Source organism: Cheilinus undulatus, linkage group 13 (assembly GCF_018320785.1).
Source record: "Cheilinus undulatus linkage group 13, ASM1832078v1, whole genome shotgun sequence".
Classification (NCBI taxonomy): Eukaryota; Metazoa; Chordata; class Actinopteri; order Labriformes; family Labridae; genus Cheilinus; species Cheilinus undulatus.
The window spans coordinates 3,560,457-3,581,995 of record NC_054877.1 but is presented as its reverse complement, the minus strand read 5'-3'; the positions used below and the strand labels follow the sequence as shown (position 1 = coordinate 3,581,995).

The window sequence follows — 21,539 nt, the reverse complement described above, 5'->3', positions numbered from 1 at the left end:
TCAAAACATCAAGTAAAGTACAAGTACATTTTAATTTAATTTTCCAACACTTTCAATCACAAAAATAGCAGATGTTTTTGGTTAAAACATGCGGTATCAAACATTTTTAATATTTTGACAGCTGTCGTCACATTAAGAAACCCTGGCACCGATGCACTATTTATATTGCAGAGTGAAAAGGAGCTGGAGTGTGTTTACATCCTTGAGAGCCGCTCTAATAACTGTAAACATTATGACGAGTCAATGAGGGAGCACTTTTTAACTGTCTTGAATCACTCGGCCCTCTGATTTGTAATTTTATCACAGCAATGATCATAAAATACTGCCCAAGAAACAGATTTGAAATACATGTGGCTGAAAGCAGTGAGAGTCTCTCATACATCCTCCTGTAATGCTCCACATTTTACAGTCCAGGCGGCATGGGATCAAATAATGGCTTGTTTGATTGCTGCAGCTGCCTGCAGACAGTCGGTGAACCTCTCTCAGCAAGGTCATATATCCTGTAGAGTGGCACGCAGCCAACAAACAGAATATGTCAGTGGAGAATCAGGTGAGAGTCTGTGTTTACTCTGAGGTACAATAAAGAGGCCTTCAGTGTATCTGTGAAGGACCGGGTTAACTCAAGTCAGAAAGGATTATTGGACCAAAGCATGAGGGAGCAGCAGACAGACAGCATTACTAGAAGAAACAGAGCAGCTTTTATAGGTATGTGATATAGACTGTACTCATGCTGCAGCCTGACATAAACCATGTTCTTGATTTTATCGTACATTTGTCTGACCTGTCTTCTCCAAAGTCAAAATCTCAGCACAACAACGGCCTTATCTTGGTTAGGCATCAAGGAAAATCAAGGCTGTTTTCACGGTATGCAGTATGGATGAAGATCAAATCCCTCGTCTTCACAACTGTAATTATTTAGGTTTCTCGTTCCTCTGATAGTGGCTGCAAAAGGGTGTAAGTATGATGTTAAGAAAAGTCTCGGTCTCCTCTTCTGTCCACACGTACTGCACCATGTTGTCTCAGAGTGAACTGGTCATGTGACACTGTATGTTACGTCCTGTGACGTGTAAATGCGGAAAAAATGTTTCTGTCGCACTTTTGCAAAAATTCCTAATGTCTGTAAAACCTCCTCATGAGAGCGAAAAAGCTTTTTAGCAATATTTCAGAGGGTTTTCAAAAACCATGGTGTTTCCATTACCAGTTTTTTACTGCACTATTTAGATTTTGAGCATTTCTAAGGGTGATGGAAACGCAGCTATTGAGCCTGGGCCATAGTTCCATGCTCCAGCATGAAGTCTGTCCGATGCAGAAGGTGGCAGTACAGGTGTAGTTGGTTTACAAATCAATGCAGAAGGTGGCAGTACAGGTGTAGTTGGTTTACAAATCAATGCAGAAGGTGGCAGTACAGGTGTAGTTGGTTTACAAATCAATGCAGAAGGTGGCAGTACAGGTGTAGTTGGTTTACAAATCTCTAAAGACGAAAACGAAGAGGCAGTGGCAACCATTTGGGTCAACGATTTATTATACTCTTCGCAAACAATGAAGCACATACTGCTATTATGGATGTTTTTATGTTGTGCAAGACAACAACAATGACACTCTTCATTTGTCCGAATCCGCCACGTAGTTTAGAGGAAACTGGTCCGTACTTTGCAGATTCAATCGTTTTTGAAGAGACTTTTAGGTACACTTTTACATCTTAACTTGCTGTACGCAGTAGTCAGGCACAGGTGAGTTCACATCTACCATGCACCATAGCTGAGTATCAGTGTTAATTTAGTCTACTAAAATCATGACTAAAAATGTTTGACTTTTTTTCCATGACAAAAACTAGACTAAAACTAACAAAAATAGATCTGTGGTGACTAAAACTGACAAAAAGTAAGTTTGGTTTTCATCAAGATGACTAAAACTGGACAAAAATATAATGTCGTTTTCGTCGGACATTCAAAATCCGTGATCTGTCAAAAACAACGCATCTGTTTCTCTTCTGCCTCTCAGCTGTAGAAGCAGGGACCCCATGGTTGGAAGAGTGCAGAGAACACACTACCATGATTTGATACCAGATTTAGGCAAGAGAATAAATGCTTGGACTAAAAGGTGGACTTTTCATGGACTAAAATTAGACTAAAACTAAAAAGGTTAGAAATGACTAAAATGTGACTAAAACCAAAAGATATTTCATCCAAAGACTAAAACTAAGACTAAAATCAATGATAGCTGCCATAATGACCACTGTTGAGTAGACCCAACAGACACACAATGCATGAGGATGGCATGATAATGCTCACACTTATCAAATGAACTGTACTCTGATTAATGTACAGCAGGGGTGTCAAACTCAATCAAACTCAATCACAGGACCCAACAGGGTCAACATTTAACCATAAACTATAACCTTATTTTCACAGGTAATTAAATAAGGGAGAGAAAAACTGATGATAAAGCGTTTTGAGATTGTTTTAAAAAAGTCAAAATGATATGTTTAAAGGCTCAAATTCAGAGAAAGAAGTCCAAATATTAGTTAAAAAGGTCAGAACACAAAATCCTAAGTCAAAATAATGTTTTCAATAGGGAAATATATGAGATAGAAAGTAAAATTCAGGAGTTTAAAAGTGAAAATATGAGATAAAATCCAAAACCATGTGCTTGGATTCAAAACTGTGAATCTAAAAGGTCAAAATATGGGATAAAAAACAAAATTTTGAGTTTAAAAGGTTAGACATATTACTTAAAATTTAAGACTGTAAATCTAAAAGGTCAAAATATGAGACAAAAACAAACTTTTGAGTTTAAAAGGTTAGACATATTACTTAAAATTTAAGACTGTAAATCTAAAAGGTCAAAATATGAGACAAAAACAAACTTTTGAGCTTAAAAGGTTAGACATACTATTTAAAATTTAAGATTATGAATCTAAGAGGTCAAAAAACGAGATAAAAACAAAATTTGAGTTTAGAAGGTTAGACATACTACTTAAAATTTAAGATTATGAAGCTGAAAGATCAAGATATGAGATAAAAACGAAATTTTGAGTTGAAAAGGTTAGACATATTACAAAAAATTTAAGATTATGAATCTAAAAGATCAAAATATGAGATAAAAAATAAACTTTTAAGTCGAAAAGGTTAGACATATTACTTAAAATTTAAGATTATGAATCTGAAAGGTCAAAATATGAGAGAAAAACAACATTTTGAGTTGAAAATGTTAGACATATTTCTTAAAATTTAAGATTATCAATCGAAAAGGTCAAAATTAAGATAAACAAAATTTTGAGTTGAAAAGGTTAGACATATTACTTAAAATTTAAGATTATGAATCTAAAAGGTCAAAATATGAGATAAACAAAATTTTGAGTTTAAAAGGTTAGACATATTACTTAAAATGTAAGATTATGAATTAAATAATCAATAGGTCAAAATATGAGATAAAATTTTAAACTGTGAGTTTAAAAAGTTAAAATATGGGGTTAAATTTGAATTTACGATCTTGAAATTTCAAAATATGACTTTAAATTTAAAATTGGAATCTAGAAGTTCTCAATATGCAATAAAAAGTTAAAATCCTAAGTTTAAATCCTAATTTTAAGATCCAAATTGAAAATATTAAATGAAAACACAAATTCATTCCTCTCCCTAATTCCTTACTTTCTATCTCGTTTTTTTTACTCTTAAGTTTTTCAAATTCTTGTGACTTAAAGGATGTTTTAAATCTTCAAGGTTGAATTTACACTTCTATACTGGAAGAAATCTGCAGACCTTAGACCTGTGGGCCGGTTCTAATTAAATATGATATGATCTTGCGGGCCAGGTGAAACTGCACCAAGGGCCGGATTTGGCCCCTGGGCCTTGAGTTTGACACCCCTGATGTACAGGCCCCTAATGTGAAATTTTCCATGACGACTTGGGCAGGGTAAAGGTGAATATATTCTAACTGTGTCACTTTATCATGTTTTCCTCATAAGATTGCTCTAACACTACATTGAATTACATTTTCAATCTTTTTTAATCTTTGAAGATTTAAATATCGAAATAATAGAAAACTTCCACATGTCAAATATGTTTGGTGTTTCTGTAAGTTGACAGAAATGTTTAAATCAGTATGATATCCTGATCTAAACTGGGATTTTTGCTCCTATATTGTAGTATTTATGCCATAAAGTGTTGTTTATGTCTTTGTGTATTTGATCTTTAAGCAGCTGAAGCATTTAGTTTAAAAATATCCAGGGTGAAAAAAGGAAACCTTAGAGTGCAGATTTGCATAAATGTCACAGCTGGTTAAACTTAAACCCTGCATTTTTTTAAGCTGTTAGTTTGATTAATGATTGACTCATTGATTTTTAACAGGTTGATGCATCACCAGTTATTCCGCCTTATACAGAGATTACATTTCCTTCAAAGTGAGGGACGGCGGTTAATTATTCTCCTCGCTTCGTGAAATTAAAGTACAGTTGGGGCTGGAGCGAGGGGGGGGCATGAAGGAGGGGAGCTGGTGGTGCGAGAGAGAGCTTGGGTTTTCCTTTGCTTCGCTTGCATGCACGCCACCGCCGCTGCTGCTTCCTGTTGCCATGACAACCGCCTCTCTCGCCGCCGGTATTCATTTGGCAGGGAGCCAGCTCCAAGGTGCTCGCCAACTTGCCGTCTGAGATGTGTTAAGTGTATCGTTTAGTGTCTGCTCGATCCGCAGACTGAAAGGAATGACTGATCAGCGAGGGGCCGTCCTCTGTGTTGTTGAAGGAGGCTGGTTTGATGCACGCCTCGTAGGTGCAGGGACATAAAAAATAAGCAGCCAAACAAAGGACACATGGATGTACGCTTGCATATAAAGGATTAATAAAAACAGATCTGGTTTCTTCATGCTGCTCTGATACACTGATTGTTGTCTGATGTTTCATGTTAAATAAGAGCTTCCCTGCAGGACAGCAGCTCTATCTGTCAAGATTATGAAATGTGCAGAAGAGGTATTGGTGCTTGAGACTGATCAGAATACAGGAAAGGAAAGAAAACTAAATGCTGAAACTTAAAATCATTGCTGTTTAAGGTAAACATGCTTTAATAAAAATTGTCAAACATGATTTAAAGGTAATCAGGATTTCAAGAAAGGTTTTAAGAAAGACAAAAACACCACTTGAAACCTTAAGCACAACTCCGGTCTTTGTTCTTTTTGTTTCAGCAGTTTATTTTTTAGAGCTGCTTCTTCTGTAAGTGTTTTAAATTGATGGATAATACTGTCCAATATCGATCGTAGGCTCCTGAATCCAATCAAATTTAAAATCATATCATTGCAGATTTTATGGTGTCAGAAAAAATTGTATCATTGTCAAAAGAATTTAAACTGTATTATAATGAAACTGAAGATTTACACCAGTGTTTTAGTTTACTTTAATTTTAGTCTTAGTTTTAGTCACATTTTACTCATTTCTACCATCTTTGGTTTTAGTCATTGAAAACTCAGAAACATTTTAGTCTTTACTTTTAGTCCAAGCATTTATTTTTCTTGCCTAAATCTGGTACCAAGTCATGGTAGTGTGCTCTCTGCAACCTGCAAAACCTGGGGTCCCTGCTTCTACAGCTGAGAGGCAGAAGAGAAACAGATGCGTTGTTTTTGACAGATCACGGATTTTGAATATCCGCAGAAAAAAACTACATTATATTTTTGTCCAGTTTTAGTCATCTTGATGAAAACTTTTTGTCAGTTTTAGTCACCACAAATCTTTTTTTGTTAGTCTAGTTATTGTCATGGAAAAAAGGCTGTCAACGAACATTTCTGGTCAGAGTGATAGTCGATGAAATTAACACTGACTTACACCCGTACTTTAGGCAGGAAGAGGGTTGTTGCTGGTGTCTTAAGTTAATAAAAACCAGTTGGACTTACTGTATGCCATTCAACTGGAAAGACTACAAATCAAGCACAAAAGAGACTATAGAGACATTTACTGCTTGGCATCATACACACCTGAGTCATTTCACCTCAAGTGTCAGGCTTCATTATTGTGACACAGATTGTAAAATGTAAAACTGGCAGCCCCTTACCCCCTTTAATTCAAATTCTTTTATTTTTCATTGTCTTGTTGGTTTTTGTCAGTGCTCTGTAATGCTTTTTTGGTTCTGTGTACTTTGAAATGAAAAGTTAAAGTTAAAGTATAAAAAAATAGAAACCTTCATAGTAGCCTTCAGGATGGATTTCATGATCTGCACAGAGCATAAGCAAATGTCCATGCGGCTGCCACAGTTGTCTCCTCTTCTTTTTGTGTCGATGACCAACTACATGGACACCACCACCATCTGTATACATATAATACATACAGCATGCAAGTGTGTCTGGGCACTGTGTTACTGATGTGACTATAGACCTGCAGTAAAGAGAGGAGGGGAGATGAATCACACCTGGACACAGCACAAAAAATACCTCCTCATATGAAAATGTCCCAAAGGCCTTTCTGCACCGACTCCATCTTTATCATCTGACATTTGCACTGACCCTGAAACTTTTGTCTGTCATTTGTTTAAAGGACACATTTAATTTTTTTGTGTTTTGCTACAATGTACAGAAAATACTACCAAATATTACCAAACTACCCTTTAATGCACAAATACTGGGCCTCTTTTTAATCCAAGATCTCAAACATGCATGCTAGTCTTCTTTTCTGCTGCTATTATGTGTGAAACGTCATCAATATGCATGTTTTATCTTGAGTCTTTATCTAACACCACTTCCTCAGAAAGGAGAATTCAATGACAGCAAGCAGTTAGAAAAAAGTCTGAACTCCAACAGCTGTCAATCTGACTATTGATCACTGTCTTCAGTGTTTAACCCCAACACTGTGTCTTTGCAGCTTAACCAAATACACACTGATGACTACAGCAAACAAAAAGAGGACATGGCTCCAGTTGGCAGATGCAAAACAAGCTGTAATGGCTGCTACGTAATATTTAAGGGCAAATGTCCCCAATCAAAACATGTCTACCTAAAGGTTGCTTTGTTGCCACTGACAAGAAACGACCGCCGTTAAAATGTCTAGCATTAGGAGAGACATGGTTGCTGCAGGAATAAACCTCAAAGACAAAAAGGCTTGGTACCTCCCCAGTCACTTGTCTCCGCATTTTCTGCTCTTTTGGAAAATCTACAAAAATGTAAGACCAATGCACTGTGAAAATGCATATTTCAAGAAAGAAACATAGCCATTTAATAAGTTAAATTTAACTTTAAGTTACTTTAAACACTCAAAATGAAACAGCCTTTACCTCATATAGTGGGATGATTAAAAAACTATAATGTTGGTAGTAGAGCCCAACCGATTGATCGGCGGGCCGATTAATCGGGCTGATTATAGTGTATCACAGATTAATCAACATCAGCCAATATGTAGCGATCTGTGAAAGCTCTACGACGTGCCTTTCTAATCATGTCTTCCTAGCATTCGTAGCTCTTACAGAACATTTTCTAGTGAGCCCAGAACTTGGCTGACTTTCTGGAGTCTCTGAGGACAGCGTTGTCCTATACAACAGTACATGACAGTTTATAAAAACTTTGATAACGTTTGAACCGTAAGTCATAGAAACGCACTCTTTGTTTTCTCTGAATGCTGACCATTTTGCCGTTCGTTTGCCATCTCAACCCATGGCTCTTAAACCACATGTGGCTCTTCTGTGATGATTTGTGGCTCTTTTACGTCTTCATGTGAAATATTTTTGCCCCCAAAAAGATCAACTTCAACCTCAGAAATTATCCATTGCGAGTTACATTAATCAGCTTGTTTCCCGCTCTTGTACAGCTGGCTTTAATTGTCAACCTTTATTTTTTTTTTGTCTGTATATTTTTCTATTGCCCTTATTTGAGATTTTTCCCCTTTTGTCTTTTTTCCCCCATTTTAATCAATTTTAACTGCTTTTTAAGCCCAGGTTTGCCACTTCTGTTTGCCTTTTTCACCAGTTTTTGCCTTTTATCCTGCTTTTTTGCTATTTGTAAATTTTGCCCCTTCTTGCCCATTTAAACTGCCTTTTGCCATTGAAGGCCACTTTTCCCCCACTTCTCCCCCTTTTGCCCATTTTGGCCTCATTTCATTCATTTTTTGCCAGATTTTTATAGTTTTTTTTTTTTTTACCGTTTTTATTGCCACCTGTAATTTATTTTTGGCCACTTTTTTTCTCCCCATTTATGCCATTACCACCCTTTTTTTTGCCACTTTAACTTATTTTTATTGACACTTTAACCCATTTTCGCCACCTTTCACCACTTCGATTGCGTCTCTTGCAAAGGTGTTTTTCAACAGTTTGGCTCTTTGGTTGAGCAGGGTTGAGACGCACTGGTAGAGATGAACTGCTCAGTGGTTTGATATCATTGTAGCTTTAGGAGGAGGTGTAACCCCCTTGTGACATCACAACTCCACATATTTGCCTCGCCCAAATTAAACCCAGCAAAGAAAGAGGTGAAAAACTGGTCTAAATTAGTCTAAATCCAAAATTCAGTCACATGTAGATCTCAGTGTTTTCACAGCAATCATATTCCAGCATATCTAGAGTGTCAAGACACAAGCTTTGGATTTCACTTTACCGGGTCTTCAATATTCAGTGAACTTACTTGGAGATCCTGTCCATGTTAGCAATTTGTTTCTGGTTGCGAATGACCTCGATGGCCGCCCACACATACTGGACCACCTTAGGATCCGCCTGCCTCTTCCTCACCACGCGTGACATGATTTCTTTATTCATCACAACTGTGGGAAACAGGGGAAACATTAATCAGCAGATAGAAAATAAAGAAAAGATACAGTTAAAGGTCTGTGTATTAGAAACCATGTCAGAGAAAGCATTTTTAATCGCAGCTTCACGCAAAAAACATGCTATCCAAAAAATTTTTCTTTCCGTGTTTATGTGAAAGAGCAAGGAAACAAGTCCAGGCCAGCTTAACAGGAAACCTTGAGCCAATGTTTTACTTCTAATTTATTTGGCCAGGATGAGAGCATGCAGCGGTCAGCAGGAAGGAGAGTGAAAACAAAGACTTGGCAGAACCATAACACTGACACGTGACTCTATTTGAGGACGTTACTGAGTGTGATCAAGCATCGACCTACGTCTCCAGAAGATGGTTGTTGGAAAAATGGCAACCTTCAGCTTTAAACCTTATCTTCTTAAAGAAGCACCATTCATATGAGCAGAGAAATATTGCCATGTTGCCATTAGATGATCAATTTTAAAACCTCAGACCATTTCTCTCCCTGCCGTGTTGAGATCAAAAGAAAAACCAGAAAATGTCAGAGGGAATTTGACATGGAAAACTCAAAGACCTTCAAAGGTTTTAAATAATACTGCTTTGCCTCTGTGCGGTGCTGCACAGGCCTGTCCTTCTCCAAATATCTGGAGAAATCCAAATCCAATTTTATGCGTTCTTCCTCTTAGCCATCCGTGAAACTTGAGATGTCACTTCCATAAATCGCAGCCAAAAGCTAACTGTAATAATGCTTCAAGCATTTTGATATGAAGCAAGCTTCTCTGCATTCTGAGGCAGAAAAGGAGCCTGTGACAGATGTCGAAAGAGGATGTTCATCTTCACACTCTCCCTCAGGGGGATGAACTGTGGTTTAGTTTGAAAAAAGCATGTAATGAAGTGAAAATACATGTCCTAATCATAGATAATCTTTAAATAAATGCAAAACAAAAGCATGCAGTAAGTCTTAAAAACAAGGGCTAAATACTGGCTGAAAAAGTTGTGGCTTATTTTGTGGTAACAGCTGGAATGAAGACGACGTGTGTGTGAAGCAATCACCTCCTAAACCTAAGTTTATTTACTTTATGATCCTAAGTGTGAACAAACAAAGCCCTGATCTGGATGTTACTCAAGGATACAGAAAACTTTATAAAGGACATTTAGGCACAAGTGGAAAACTGCAGTCACCAGGGAGTTAAACTGGGCCTATGCACACTAAACACTGTGAAAAACAGTGAAAGTTTCTGCAGCACTACAAGCAAAAAATAACTAAGCTGTTTCTGACAGGAAATTATGTAGCAGCTCTTTTGTAGCTTGCTTTTCATTACAGTTTGCATGTTAACAAGTTGTGGTGGAAAGTTTATTTTTATTTATGCTCATTTGTTATATACATGATGCTTTGCAAACACGGAACTTCTAGGGTGCAAACATCAGACAAGAAAAAACAATGTTTAACGGTGTCTTGATTTATTTTTACAATCACAGAGGAAGTTATATGACACAGGGCTTTCTAGCAATATCTTACTTTTGCAGAAGTAGAGCAGAATGCAGAATTAGTGTCAACTAAGGTCTGCACCCATGCAGATGTCAGTCACCCTATGAAATACCGTGTTTGTGCTTGTACTTTATTGAATTATACAGCATTTATCTTTGTTCTGTAATCTATAAAAAAGGGACTGCATCACACGTCTGGCGGGACTCTCCTTTCAGCTGTCTGTTGACATTGTTGTTGTGAGACTTCTCTTCTTGCAAGAATAAACGTTCAAATAAACTCATGATAAAGACGCCTCTGACTTGAGCTCTCTTTGCTTGTATTCTAAATCTGAGAAAATTCCCGTTACAAAGTCAAGACTTTCAGGCTGCATGAAAGGGCTCACCCGCTGAGAATCTTGAGAATAGTAGGCTCGCCTGTTTTACTGCTGACAGGGAAACGGTTATCAGAGTTAATTTTTCAGATCAAGTGCAAGTAATTTAGTTACTTATTAATACCATACGGGCCTGTGTCCATAGCCGGCTTTTGTAGCACTTGCGGGACAGCTGAAAACTAAAATAGTCCAGCGTTCTGAGCAGAAAACACCCTCAGTATGTTTTCATCATCACACTTAAAGAGGTAGTGAAGACTATAACTTTTTTCCTGTATATTATGAACTACGACAAAACACATCAATGCTGGCATTGCTTCTGACATTTGCACCAAATTGTTAAAAATCTGCATTTTATGGCTTTTGATTGGCTCTAACAGACATCTGCTTTGAAAAATCTTTTCTGAAAAGGCGGGACTTATGTGGCGTAGAAACCTACCGTCGGTGGGTTTCTACGTCACAAACTTTATAAATATAAAAGGTAGAAAGTTACCGCCTCCAACGGATTTTACCATTCAGAGACCACTCCCATACTCTCCTGCCAGCACCTGCACTTCCTCATCTCTGAGAGCTCCGGCTTTAGTAACACCGGTGCTGGAGCCAGCAGCCCAAACAGGTAGAGCTCAGAACCACCACGGTCCACCACCAAATTACTGCCTGCTTCAGGGGACTCTGGAGGGGAAAAATCCCCCACCTCTAAAGATTGCTCTGAGGCACTAGTGCTGTGGGACTCAGCAAGGGGGCGTCACTGTCACTTCCGCCACATCTGGAAAACCCAGCCCTTTTCCCCTCCCTCCTCTCAGAGGTGGGCAGGTTAACTTTGAGCTGGGGGTTCCCTTACACTTTAAAGCACTCTCAGTTGTTAACCATCAGCGTCACTTTTCCCTGACTTACCAATCAAAATTAGGAAGGGGCGGGACTTCTGACTGTATTTGAAGAGAAACCGATTTTACTTTTTTCAAGGGTAGTTTTCGGGTCTGCAGCAGCTGCCTATGTCAGGAAAGGATTTCTTGACATTGTCTGCATGTTTTCTGTGTGACATTTCCATGAAATAGAGAAATATTAAGCATATAGAGCAATTTTAGAACAGCGTTAGATTCTATCGAGGAAAGTGGGATTCACTTTTGGAACGTAGCAACAAAGACACTCGTAAAAAAGCACTCTGGAAAGGAGGTTACTGCTGCTGCCAGTCCTGCAAAAGCCAGCTATGAACTCAACTCAACCCTTTTCTAAATTATTGTTTAGAAAGTTCGTTTTATGTTCATCAGATGTTCTTCATGCCTCCTCTTGACAATTTATTAGTAGTTTCCTCTACTTCTGTCATCATCCTTTAAGTTATAAATATCAGCAAAATGCAGACATGGCTCAGACTTCTACATAATCACATAATGAGGAGCCAACATGCTTTAAATTGATACAGAGTACACTACCAACAATGTTCTACAAGTACTTAGGCTTGTTAACAACACCAGCAGGAGACACAGCCAACAAACAGCACACACCTGCCTGGTATTAACCTGTGATGACAAGAGCTGGAAATGCAACACACCGCAAACACACACCCAGTCTGAAATGAGCATATTAAAATGAATATTTGAACTGTATGCTATTTTGAGCCTCCATTTCCTCTGTATACCCCACCTGCCCCTAAAATCAGTGGTAAATCTTTGAAGGAATTTTCCTAGAATATGCACTAAGTTGTTTCTGAAATGTTTTAAGGCCATAGTTCTTATACAAGTTAGGATTCTGAGAACTATTATACACAAAAGAAAACCAGCGCTGCTTTAAAGACCGCATTTATCTGATGTTCTTCAGTGGACATGAGATGTCAGGGGGAGCAAAGAAGCCCAGCTTTAAGTGATGATGTTAGGTTAAATTTTTATTCAAAATGTCAAGGGGCAAAAACAAACAAAGCTGATTTTTAATAAACAATTAAAAAAAGCTTATTATTGTAGTTTTAAATTAGAAATTTTTTCTTTATAGTCTCTGGAAAGGCAACAAAAACCACTGCCACTAGCTTTCTTTTAACCTGGTTCTTTCTTGATTTCAGTCACAGTCACTAAAACTTTCGATCCAGAAACCTAGAAAATAAAATAAGCCGCTTATTCAGACTTCACAATATGCTAATGCACCTGAAAGAGAAAAAGCTCTAAATCAGAGCACTGAGGTGACAGTGGGGGAACTGGGCTCCTTTTCCCTGTGTGTTATGTGCAGCAGGTGTGAAGAAGGGCCACCTGTGCCCTGAAAGCAGCAAGGCCACTCTGATCTCCCTCCTCCACATGCATCTGCTGTACTGGCGTGTACAGTCGTGGATGAAAGTATTGGCACCCCTGGAATTTTTCCAGAAAAAATACACCATTTCTCCCAGAAATTGTAGCAATTACAAATGTTTTTGGTATAAGCTACATGTGTTTATTGCCTCTATGTGCATTGGAACAACACAAAAAATCAGAAGAAAAAAGACAAAATTGACATAATTTTACACAACACTCAAAAAATGGGCAGGGCAAAACTGTTGGCACCCTCAACTTAATATTTGGTGACACACCCTTGGGAAAAAATAACTGAAACCAATCGCTTCCTATAACCATCAACAAGCTTCTTACACCTCTCAACTGGAATTCTGGACCACTCTTCTTTTGCAAACTGCTCCAGGTCTCTCAGATTTGAAGGGTTCCTTCTTGCAACAGCAGTTTTGAGATCTCTCCATAGGTGTTCAATGGGATTTAGATCTGGACTCATTGCTGGCCACTTCAGAACTCTCCAGCTTTGTCTCCAACCCTTTCGTGGTGCTGTTTGAGGTATGTTTGGAGTCACTGTCCTGCTGGAACACCCATGACCTCTGACACAGACCCAGCTTTCTGACACTAGGCCCTACATTGCAGCCCAAATTTTTTTGATAGTCTCCAGATTTCATGATTCCTTGCACACAGTCAAGGCACCCAGTGCCAGAGGCAGCAAAATAACCCCAAAACATCCTTGAACCTCCACCATGTTTGACTGTAGGTACTGTATTCTTTTCTTTGTAGGCCTCATTCTGTTTTCTGTAAACAGTAGAATGACGTGCTTTTCCAAAAAGCTCTACCTTAGTCTCATCTGTCCACAAAATGTTCTCCCAGAAGGATTGAGGCTTACTCAGGTACATTTTTGCAAACACCAGTCTGGCTTTTTTATGTCTCTTTGTCAGCAGTGGGGTTCTCCTCGGTCTCCTGCCATAGCGCTTCATCTCATTCAGATGACCTTGTATGGTCCCAGCTGACACTTTTGCACCCTGAGTCTGCAGGACAGCCTGAATTTGTGTGGAAGTTGACTGAGGATGTTTATCCACCATTCCAACTATACTGCGTTGCATTCTTTTGTCAGTTTTTCTCTTCTATCCACGTCCAGGGAGATTAGCCACAGTGGTTATAAACTTCTTGATTATATTACACACAGTGGACAAAGGAATTTCAGGATCTCTGGAGATGGTCTTTAACCTTGAGATTGTTCATATTTTTCCACAATTTTGCTTCTTAAGTCCTCAGACAATTCTGGGCTCTTCTTTCTCTTCTCCATGCTTGGTGTGACACACACAGGCACACAACACAAAGGCTGAGTCAACTTTTATTCATTCTAACTGGCTTCAGGTGTGATTTCTAGATTGCCAGCACCTGTTACTGCCACAGGTGACTTTAAATGAGCATCACATGCTGGAAAGAAAATGATTTACCCACAGTTTTAAAAGGGGGCCAATAATTTTGTCTGGCCCATTTTTTGAGTTTTGAGTAAAATTATGTCAATTTTGGCTTTTTTCTTCTGATTTTTTGTGTTGCTCCAATGCACAAAAAGGAAATAAACACATGCATACCAAAAACATTTGTAATTGCAGCAATTTCTGGGAGAAACGGTGTATTTTCTGGAAAAATTCCAGGGGTGCCAATACTTTTGTCCATGACTGTATCTGGCATGTATTCAGCACTACCACCTCTGGTAATGTGCTGTCAGCCTGGACCTCTAACCTCCTGAGAGCTTACACTACACCGTGGTAAAGGTGAGCTAGGGTACAGTTCAATCATGCCATTTGACCAGACTACTTCCCTTTTTCCAGTACACAAGTGCAAAGGAAGTATGACTCAAATACAGGTGCCCATATGTCCTTTTCAGGAAGTTATCAGACTTTCTTGTGGTTAACTTTTCAAACAAGACAAGCCAGATTTACACTTCTTTGTCTAATCCTGCACAGACCTGCATCTAAAATAAAAGTCTACAAACATAGCTGGCATGCACCTCCTCAAAAATGTAACAACATGTCAAAAATGGCGCAGACCACAAACTCTGATTGGTCGGCTTGGTAGCACTGAGTGGCCAGTCATTTCTGCAGGCATACCGAGTGAGCTCTTGGGGGAGATCAATGTCTGCAGACAAAAACACAACTGCTTAAATCTACTTGCTGCCATCCAAAAATATATTCCACGTCTCTCTAAGTCACAGTACAATGGCAAATACTTCCTCATCCTCTGCCTCAGCTGGTTCTGCTTCTGTACTCTCAATTTCCTCAAATGTCTCCTCTCTATTCTTCTTTATAATTAGCAGTACCACCTACCCAGAAAAAACATGTTCAGTTTCAGTTGCCTTGATCTTTTTCTGTAGGGATGCATGATATTACCAGCGTAATATTCGGGTATAAGCAGATAGTAGATTTAAAAGTTAAATATCCCTATTGTTGGCAGATCTAAAAATTTCTGCTGACACTAACAGCTGAAAGATATTCATATTTACAGCTAATACATTGACTTTTCACATCAGCAGTGTACATCATATATCAGTCCTTACTATCTGCAAATCCTTAAATGTGCAATCAGGAATAAGTGGATATAAAAATGTCTCCTATGCAAAGAGAGGCTGAGTCAAGCAGAGCTGAGAGAAAAGCGTGGAAGAAGACAGTCTAGTGGATGTTTAATGTTTGGGGCTTCACTCAAAATGTTCAGGAGTTCAGTGTCTTCAGTGTCAGGTGAACTCAGCAACCACCTACAGTCCCCTCCAAAAGTATTGGAATGGTGGGCCCAATTCCTTTATTTTTGCTGTAGACTGAAAACATTTGGGTTTGACATCAAAAGATGAATATGAGACAATAGATTAAAATTTATTTCAAGCTTTTATTTTCAGGTAAACATCTTGATCTGATACACAACTTTGAAGATGGCACTCTTTGTTTACGCTAGGGCTGGGCAATTAATCGCAAATGAGATTAAACTGCAATATGGCCTGCTGCAATTTTCAAATTGAAGAAGATGCAGTATTTCTTTCACCTGAAATCTGCAACAAAATACCAGTTTAAAAGTTTTTTTGTTTGTTTTTTTGCTGCAGATACATTATGCAATCATTTTAGTGTCATATTTCTGAAACAGTGTACCAAAAAAAAGTATTTTCTTCATGTTTGTATGTTTTTCTTGTTAAATATGAGAATTATATTAAAATCATCACAATTCAATATTTTTTTTTCAAAATTCTCCAGCCCTAGTTTAATCTAATATTGTGTTGGTCATAGTTTAGAGGGAATTATTGCTTATTTTTTTGGAAAATATATGACATGAGGAACTTAAGAAATAATCGCATATTAAATTGCAATCGCAATATTTGGTACAAAAAAAAAATGGCAATTAGATTATTTTGCCAAATCATTCAGCCCTAGTTTAAGCCCACCCATTTTTCATGTGAGCCAAAGTATTGGGACATGTGACTGACAGGTGTGTTTTGTTGTCCAGGTGTGTCCTATTACACTGATTATTAACACAATAAATACTGCTGAATATCTATGCTCAGTTTCAGATTTGGGTTTTGTCTGTGCAGATTGTATTTACAGTTAGAGGTGTAACCAACATGAAAACCAGAGAGCTGTCTATGGGTGAAAAACAAGCGATTCCAAAGCTAAGAGAAGATGGTAAATCCATCAGAGCCACTGCACAAACATTGACCATAGCCAGTATAGCCATTAGTAATGTCCTGAAGAAAGAAACCACTGGTGTACTCTGTAACGGATGTGAATGGTTAAACCAAGGAAAAAAGCAGCAGTTGACAACAGAAAAATTGTGAAACCTGTAAAGAAAGACCCTAAAACAACTGTTAGTGACATCAGCAACAACCTCCAGAGGACAGGAGTGAAGGTATCACCATCTACTGTTAGTGACATCAACAACAACGACCTCCAGAGGACAGGAGTGAAGGTATCACCATCTACTGTTAGTGACATCAACAACAACCTCCAGATGACAGGAGTGAAGGTATCACCATCTACTGTTAGTGACATCAACAACAACCTCCAGATGACAGCAGTGAAGGTATCACCATCTACTGTTAGTCACATCAACAACAACCTCCAGATGACAGGAGTGAAGGTATCACCATCTACTGTTAGTCACATCAACAACACCCTCCAGATGACAGGAGTGAAGGTATCACCATCTACTGTTAGTGACATCAACAACAACCTCCAGAGGACAGGAGTGAAGGTATCACCATCTACAGTTCACAGAAGTATTCATGAACAAAAGTACAGAGGCTACGCCAAGAGATGCAAACCACTCATTAGCAAGAAGATCAGGAAGGCCAGGCTGGAACTTGCAAAAAAGTACTGAGATCACCCTCAAACATTCTGGGACAAAGTTTTATGGACTGACGAGACAAAGATGAACCTTTACCAAAGTGATGGAAAGACTAAAGTTTGTAGAAAGAAAGGATCTGCTCATGATCCCAAACGTACAAGCTCATCTCTGAAACACAGTGGAGGTAATGTCATGGCTTGGGCTTCTTCTGGGACGGGCTCATTAATCTTCATTGATGATGAAACACATGATGGCAACAGCAAAATGGAGTTAGAAGTCTACAGAAATATTTTTCTTCCAATTTACAGAAATATGCAAACAAATTGATTAGGAGATCCTTCATCATGCAGCAAGATAATGACACAAAACACACTGGCAAAACAACAAAGGAGTTCATCAGGGGCAAGAAGTGGAAGGTTTTAGACTGCCCAAGTCAATCTCTAGACTTAAACACTACAGAGCATTTTAGCTGCTTAAGAGGAGACCCAAGGAAGAAACCCCCCAAAACAAACAATATCTGAAAAAGGCTGCAGTGAAAGCATCACAAAAGAAGAAAATGAAAGTTTGGTGATGTCAGTGGGTCACTGGATTGATGCAGTTACTGCAGAAAAAGGATTTCCAACTAAATATGAAGTCTTGTTCTCTTTAATCTGTTTTAAGTCTCTCTGTTCCAGTAAACGTGATGTTCCGTTACAAATAAAGCTGTCTCCTAAGTTGTGTATCAGATCAAGACGTAAATACTTGGAAATAAAAGCTGAAATGTTGGTCTCTTGTCTCATATTCATCTTTTGATGAAAAAAAATGTTTTAAGTCTACAGCAAAAATAAAGGAATTGGGCCCACCGTTCCAATACTTTTGGAGGGGACTGTATACCTGGTACAGCTGTGATATTTCAGGCTAATGTCTGCCAATAACATCATGTATCCAAAATTCCTGAGGGCCCAGAGTTGTATCTTTGATATGCCAATATTAAGAACCTTATTGTAACTAATACTGATGTTGACACCAAAACTTAACTGTACAAACCTAAACGGTCAGTCCATATAACCACTATAAAGTTTGAGAATACAATGAAAAAACTTCAGTCCTTAAAACCCTTGACCTACTGAGCCGGCACCAGCTCTGTGTTTAATATGTCTGGAGTATTATTACCATAACACTATCAAAATTTGTCAGATCAGAAAAATTCCAACAGTGTTGGAAAGCTGAGAATTGTGGGCACGTGCACACACATGGTTCATTACAGTACCTGCAACCATATGACATGGGCATTCATAGCAAAACACCAGAAGTATCGCGAAACCGCTACACGGATCCTCAACACTGCAACTCCTCTAAAGTTTGCTCAATCTAAAAAATTCCAACGCTGACAGAGAGCTGAGAATCTGTGCTTCCTGGCAATACATGATGTGTGGCATATATATCACGGTTAAAGTCGAACAGCACTGTGAAAACGGCAGCTTTGGCAGAAGACGAGTGAAGGGTTAAAACATACTGAAAATAAGTAAGGACCACAGCTCTTCTAGGTCTGCCAATACTGATAATTTACTAACTAAGCTAGTATACAGTGACAGCAGTATCATCCATATAATATTGTGCATCCTTAGTTATTGCAAACACTGTCAGAACTGTGTCAGGGAATCCCAATGCAAACCTGCTGTTTAATAAGGAGAATTCATCGTTATTTGACAGTACACGCTCCCTATAAATGCCAGATATTCACTGAGTGCTGAACAGAGCTCACTGCCTGTCAGCAGGTTGTTACAGGGCTGTTTGTAGCTCTTTAGCGGCTGATGCAGCTTTGGATTAATATTACTGTTAAATCTTATCTTAAATGTATAATGCAATAAAGTACTTTTGCTTTTTCATGACAAGGAGTGTCTGTTTGGAAAGGAATACATTTATATTTCATTTCAGAATCAAATCATGCCACTGTGTCAGTCTCATAAACAAACTTTCAAAATAAGAGTGACGTTTTATAACAGAGAGACTGAGATCTTCATACTGCAGAAAGGTACAGGATTATAATTTAACAGTTACAATGGGCTTTGGACTGTAAAAATCCCCTTAAATCAACTATAGAGAGCACAGATTTAAAGAACTGGATGCTATCACAGATTTAGCATCTGCCACTCAAAGTAATCCATCTAATAGCTACCTGGTTAGCACAGACGTTAGCAGGATGTACTGTTTAATGCTAGAGGATTTATTCTACCCCGCTGTTATTAAAAACATAAAATAAAACCAAGAGATGAAGTGTATTCAGCATTCCTTATGAACATTTTTCAACAAAGAGGTAGGCCACGGGCACTGCCATTCAAGAAGCAGAACTTAGCTTACGTTAGGAGCATGCTAGCTAACATCAAACTGGCGCCTGTCAGGGTAGAAATGTCGATTTTAGTCAGTTTGAGTGCCTTAAATTGTCAGACACGACGCATTTGTGTTCAGCGGAAGCCACCAGTTCCTATTAATATGTTGGCTGAAGAGCAGACTCCCGTTGGGTTAATTTGGTTAGCGATGCTAGTAAACTGATATGTAGCTAACCTGGTGGACTGCCAGACTGCGCTTGTCAGCCGTGCGAATCAAGATTAACTACTACAGCAGCAGCAGTAAAGCATCTGGAGTACACTTGAGGCTCTTCTTATCGTCTACAGAGGCAGAACGCAGTTAGCTTGCTAGCTACATACTGGTTTGTTTTGGAGGGCGCCATGTTGACAATCCTCCATCACGGGATTGGAAATGCAGCTAATGCTAGGCTAACGACGCTAGCGCCGACAGTTGCCAGTTAGCCAGACGCAGTGTTGCCATTGCCGTTCTCATTGATATTTAGCTCAAACTCACCTTTGCTACAGTGTCACCAGCACAGAGCGATGCAGGAAATCCACGAAGGATTGGCGACCAGGCAGCTTACATCGGTATTTACAGGCAAGATGAGGCTGAGGATGGTGGTGAGTGTCCAGCTGGCCACAGCAGAGCAGCGCTGGGCTGAGAGGTAAACAGAGACAGGCAGGCTAACAAGGGCCGAGCAGGAGGACGGAGGGAGACACCGAGTGGTTGAGACGACCAACTGCACCGTAACACCTACTTAAGACTGTCTGTGGCAGGGGCGACTTAAGGACTAAACGAATAAAATCCATGGGGATGCTCAGCTCCCAACGACACTGTGGTGTGTAGTCGTTATTCCAGCTGTTCAGCACACCTTCCAAAACTCTGACGTCTCTGAACAGAGTTTGTATCATTTATTAGGTTCACAATAGCGTGGGTCTCACCCCTTTAATTTGTGTACATTTTCATGGTATATGCAGAAAATTGGTATCAAATCAGGAGCTTTTTAAGACCTTTTCCAAGACCTTTTTCACAGATGTTAAGACCCAATTGTACCTTCAAACCTGTTACAGTAGCAGCACAGTTACATGTTCTGATTGCTGTATAGTGATTAGAAAAGTCTTGTAGGGGGAATTCAGCTAGATTGGGCCACCAGGTAACATGTGCCTGATAAGGTTGGAGCATCATACCTCCTTATTCTGAACCACCAACCACAACGACTGATCCAGAATAGTTACTTGGGGTCAATCCCATTTCTACCCCGTAGCCCAGGGGTGTAAAACTCAAGGCCCGGGGGCCAAATCCGGCCTGTGGTACAGTTACATATGGTGGCCCTGAAGGCAAACACCATTAATATTTCAAAAGTGCAAAATAAATTTCACAAAACACAAATACATTTAAAAAAACACAAACATATTTCACAAAACACAAATATTTCACAGAACACAAAAATATTTCAACAAAACACAACATATTTCATAAAACACAAAATATATTTCATATAGCATGGAATATAAATTTTTTGTTTCGTGAAATATTTTTGTGTTTAGTGAAATATTTTTGTGTTTGTGAAATATTTTTGTGTTTAGTGAAATATTTTTGTGTTTGTGAAATATTTTTGTGTTTGTGAAATATTTTTGTGTTTGTGAAATATTTTGCTTTGTGAAATATTTTTGTGTTTGTGAAATATTTTTGTGTTTGTGAAATATTTTGCTTTGTGAAATATTTTTGTGTTTTGTGAAATAATTTGTTTTGTGAAATATTTTTGTGTTTTGTGAAATATTTTGTTTTTTGAAATATTTTTGTGTTTTGTGAAATATTTTGGTTTTTGAAATATTTTTTGTTTTGTGAAATATTTTGTTTTGTGAAATATTTTTGTGTTTTTTGAAATATTTTGTGTTTTGTGAAATGTTATTTTGTTTTGTGAAATGTCTTTGTGTTTTGTGAACTTTATTTGCACTTTTGAAATATTGATTCTGGTGGCCTTCAGGGCCTCCGTAGTTGCACTCGGCCCGCAAGGTCAAATCATATTCTCATTATAACTGGCCATAAAACATGAGGT

The 21,539-nt window shown here is 38.5% G+C and overlaps 1 protein-coding gene across 2 annotated transcripts in view; it reads right to left on the bottom strand.

Moving 5' to 3' along the window:
- The window catches only part of zmynd11 (zinc finger, MYND-type containing 11), a 55,148-nt gene extending 34,981 nt beyond the window's left edge, over positions 1 to 20,167 (bottom strand). For both annotated transcript variants that reach the window (XM_041803157.1, XM_041803158.1), the window contains exons 1-2: positions 19,994 to 20,167; positions 8,584 to 8,719 (exon numbers count right to left, since the gene is read on the bottom strand). In XM_041803157.1, the coding sequence (XP_041659091.1) occupies positions 8,584 to 8,714 (131 nt within the window). In that variant the 5' untranslated portion in view covers positions 8,715 to 8,719; positions 19,994 to 20,167. The remainder of the gene's footprint in view (positions 1 to 8,583; positions 8,720 to 19,993) is intronic.
- Between the last annotated feature and the right edge of the window lie 1,372 nt (positions 20,168 to 21,539).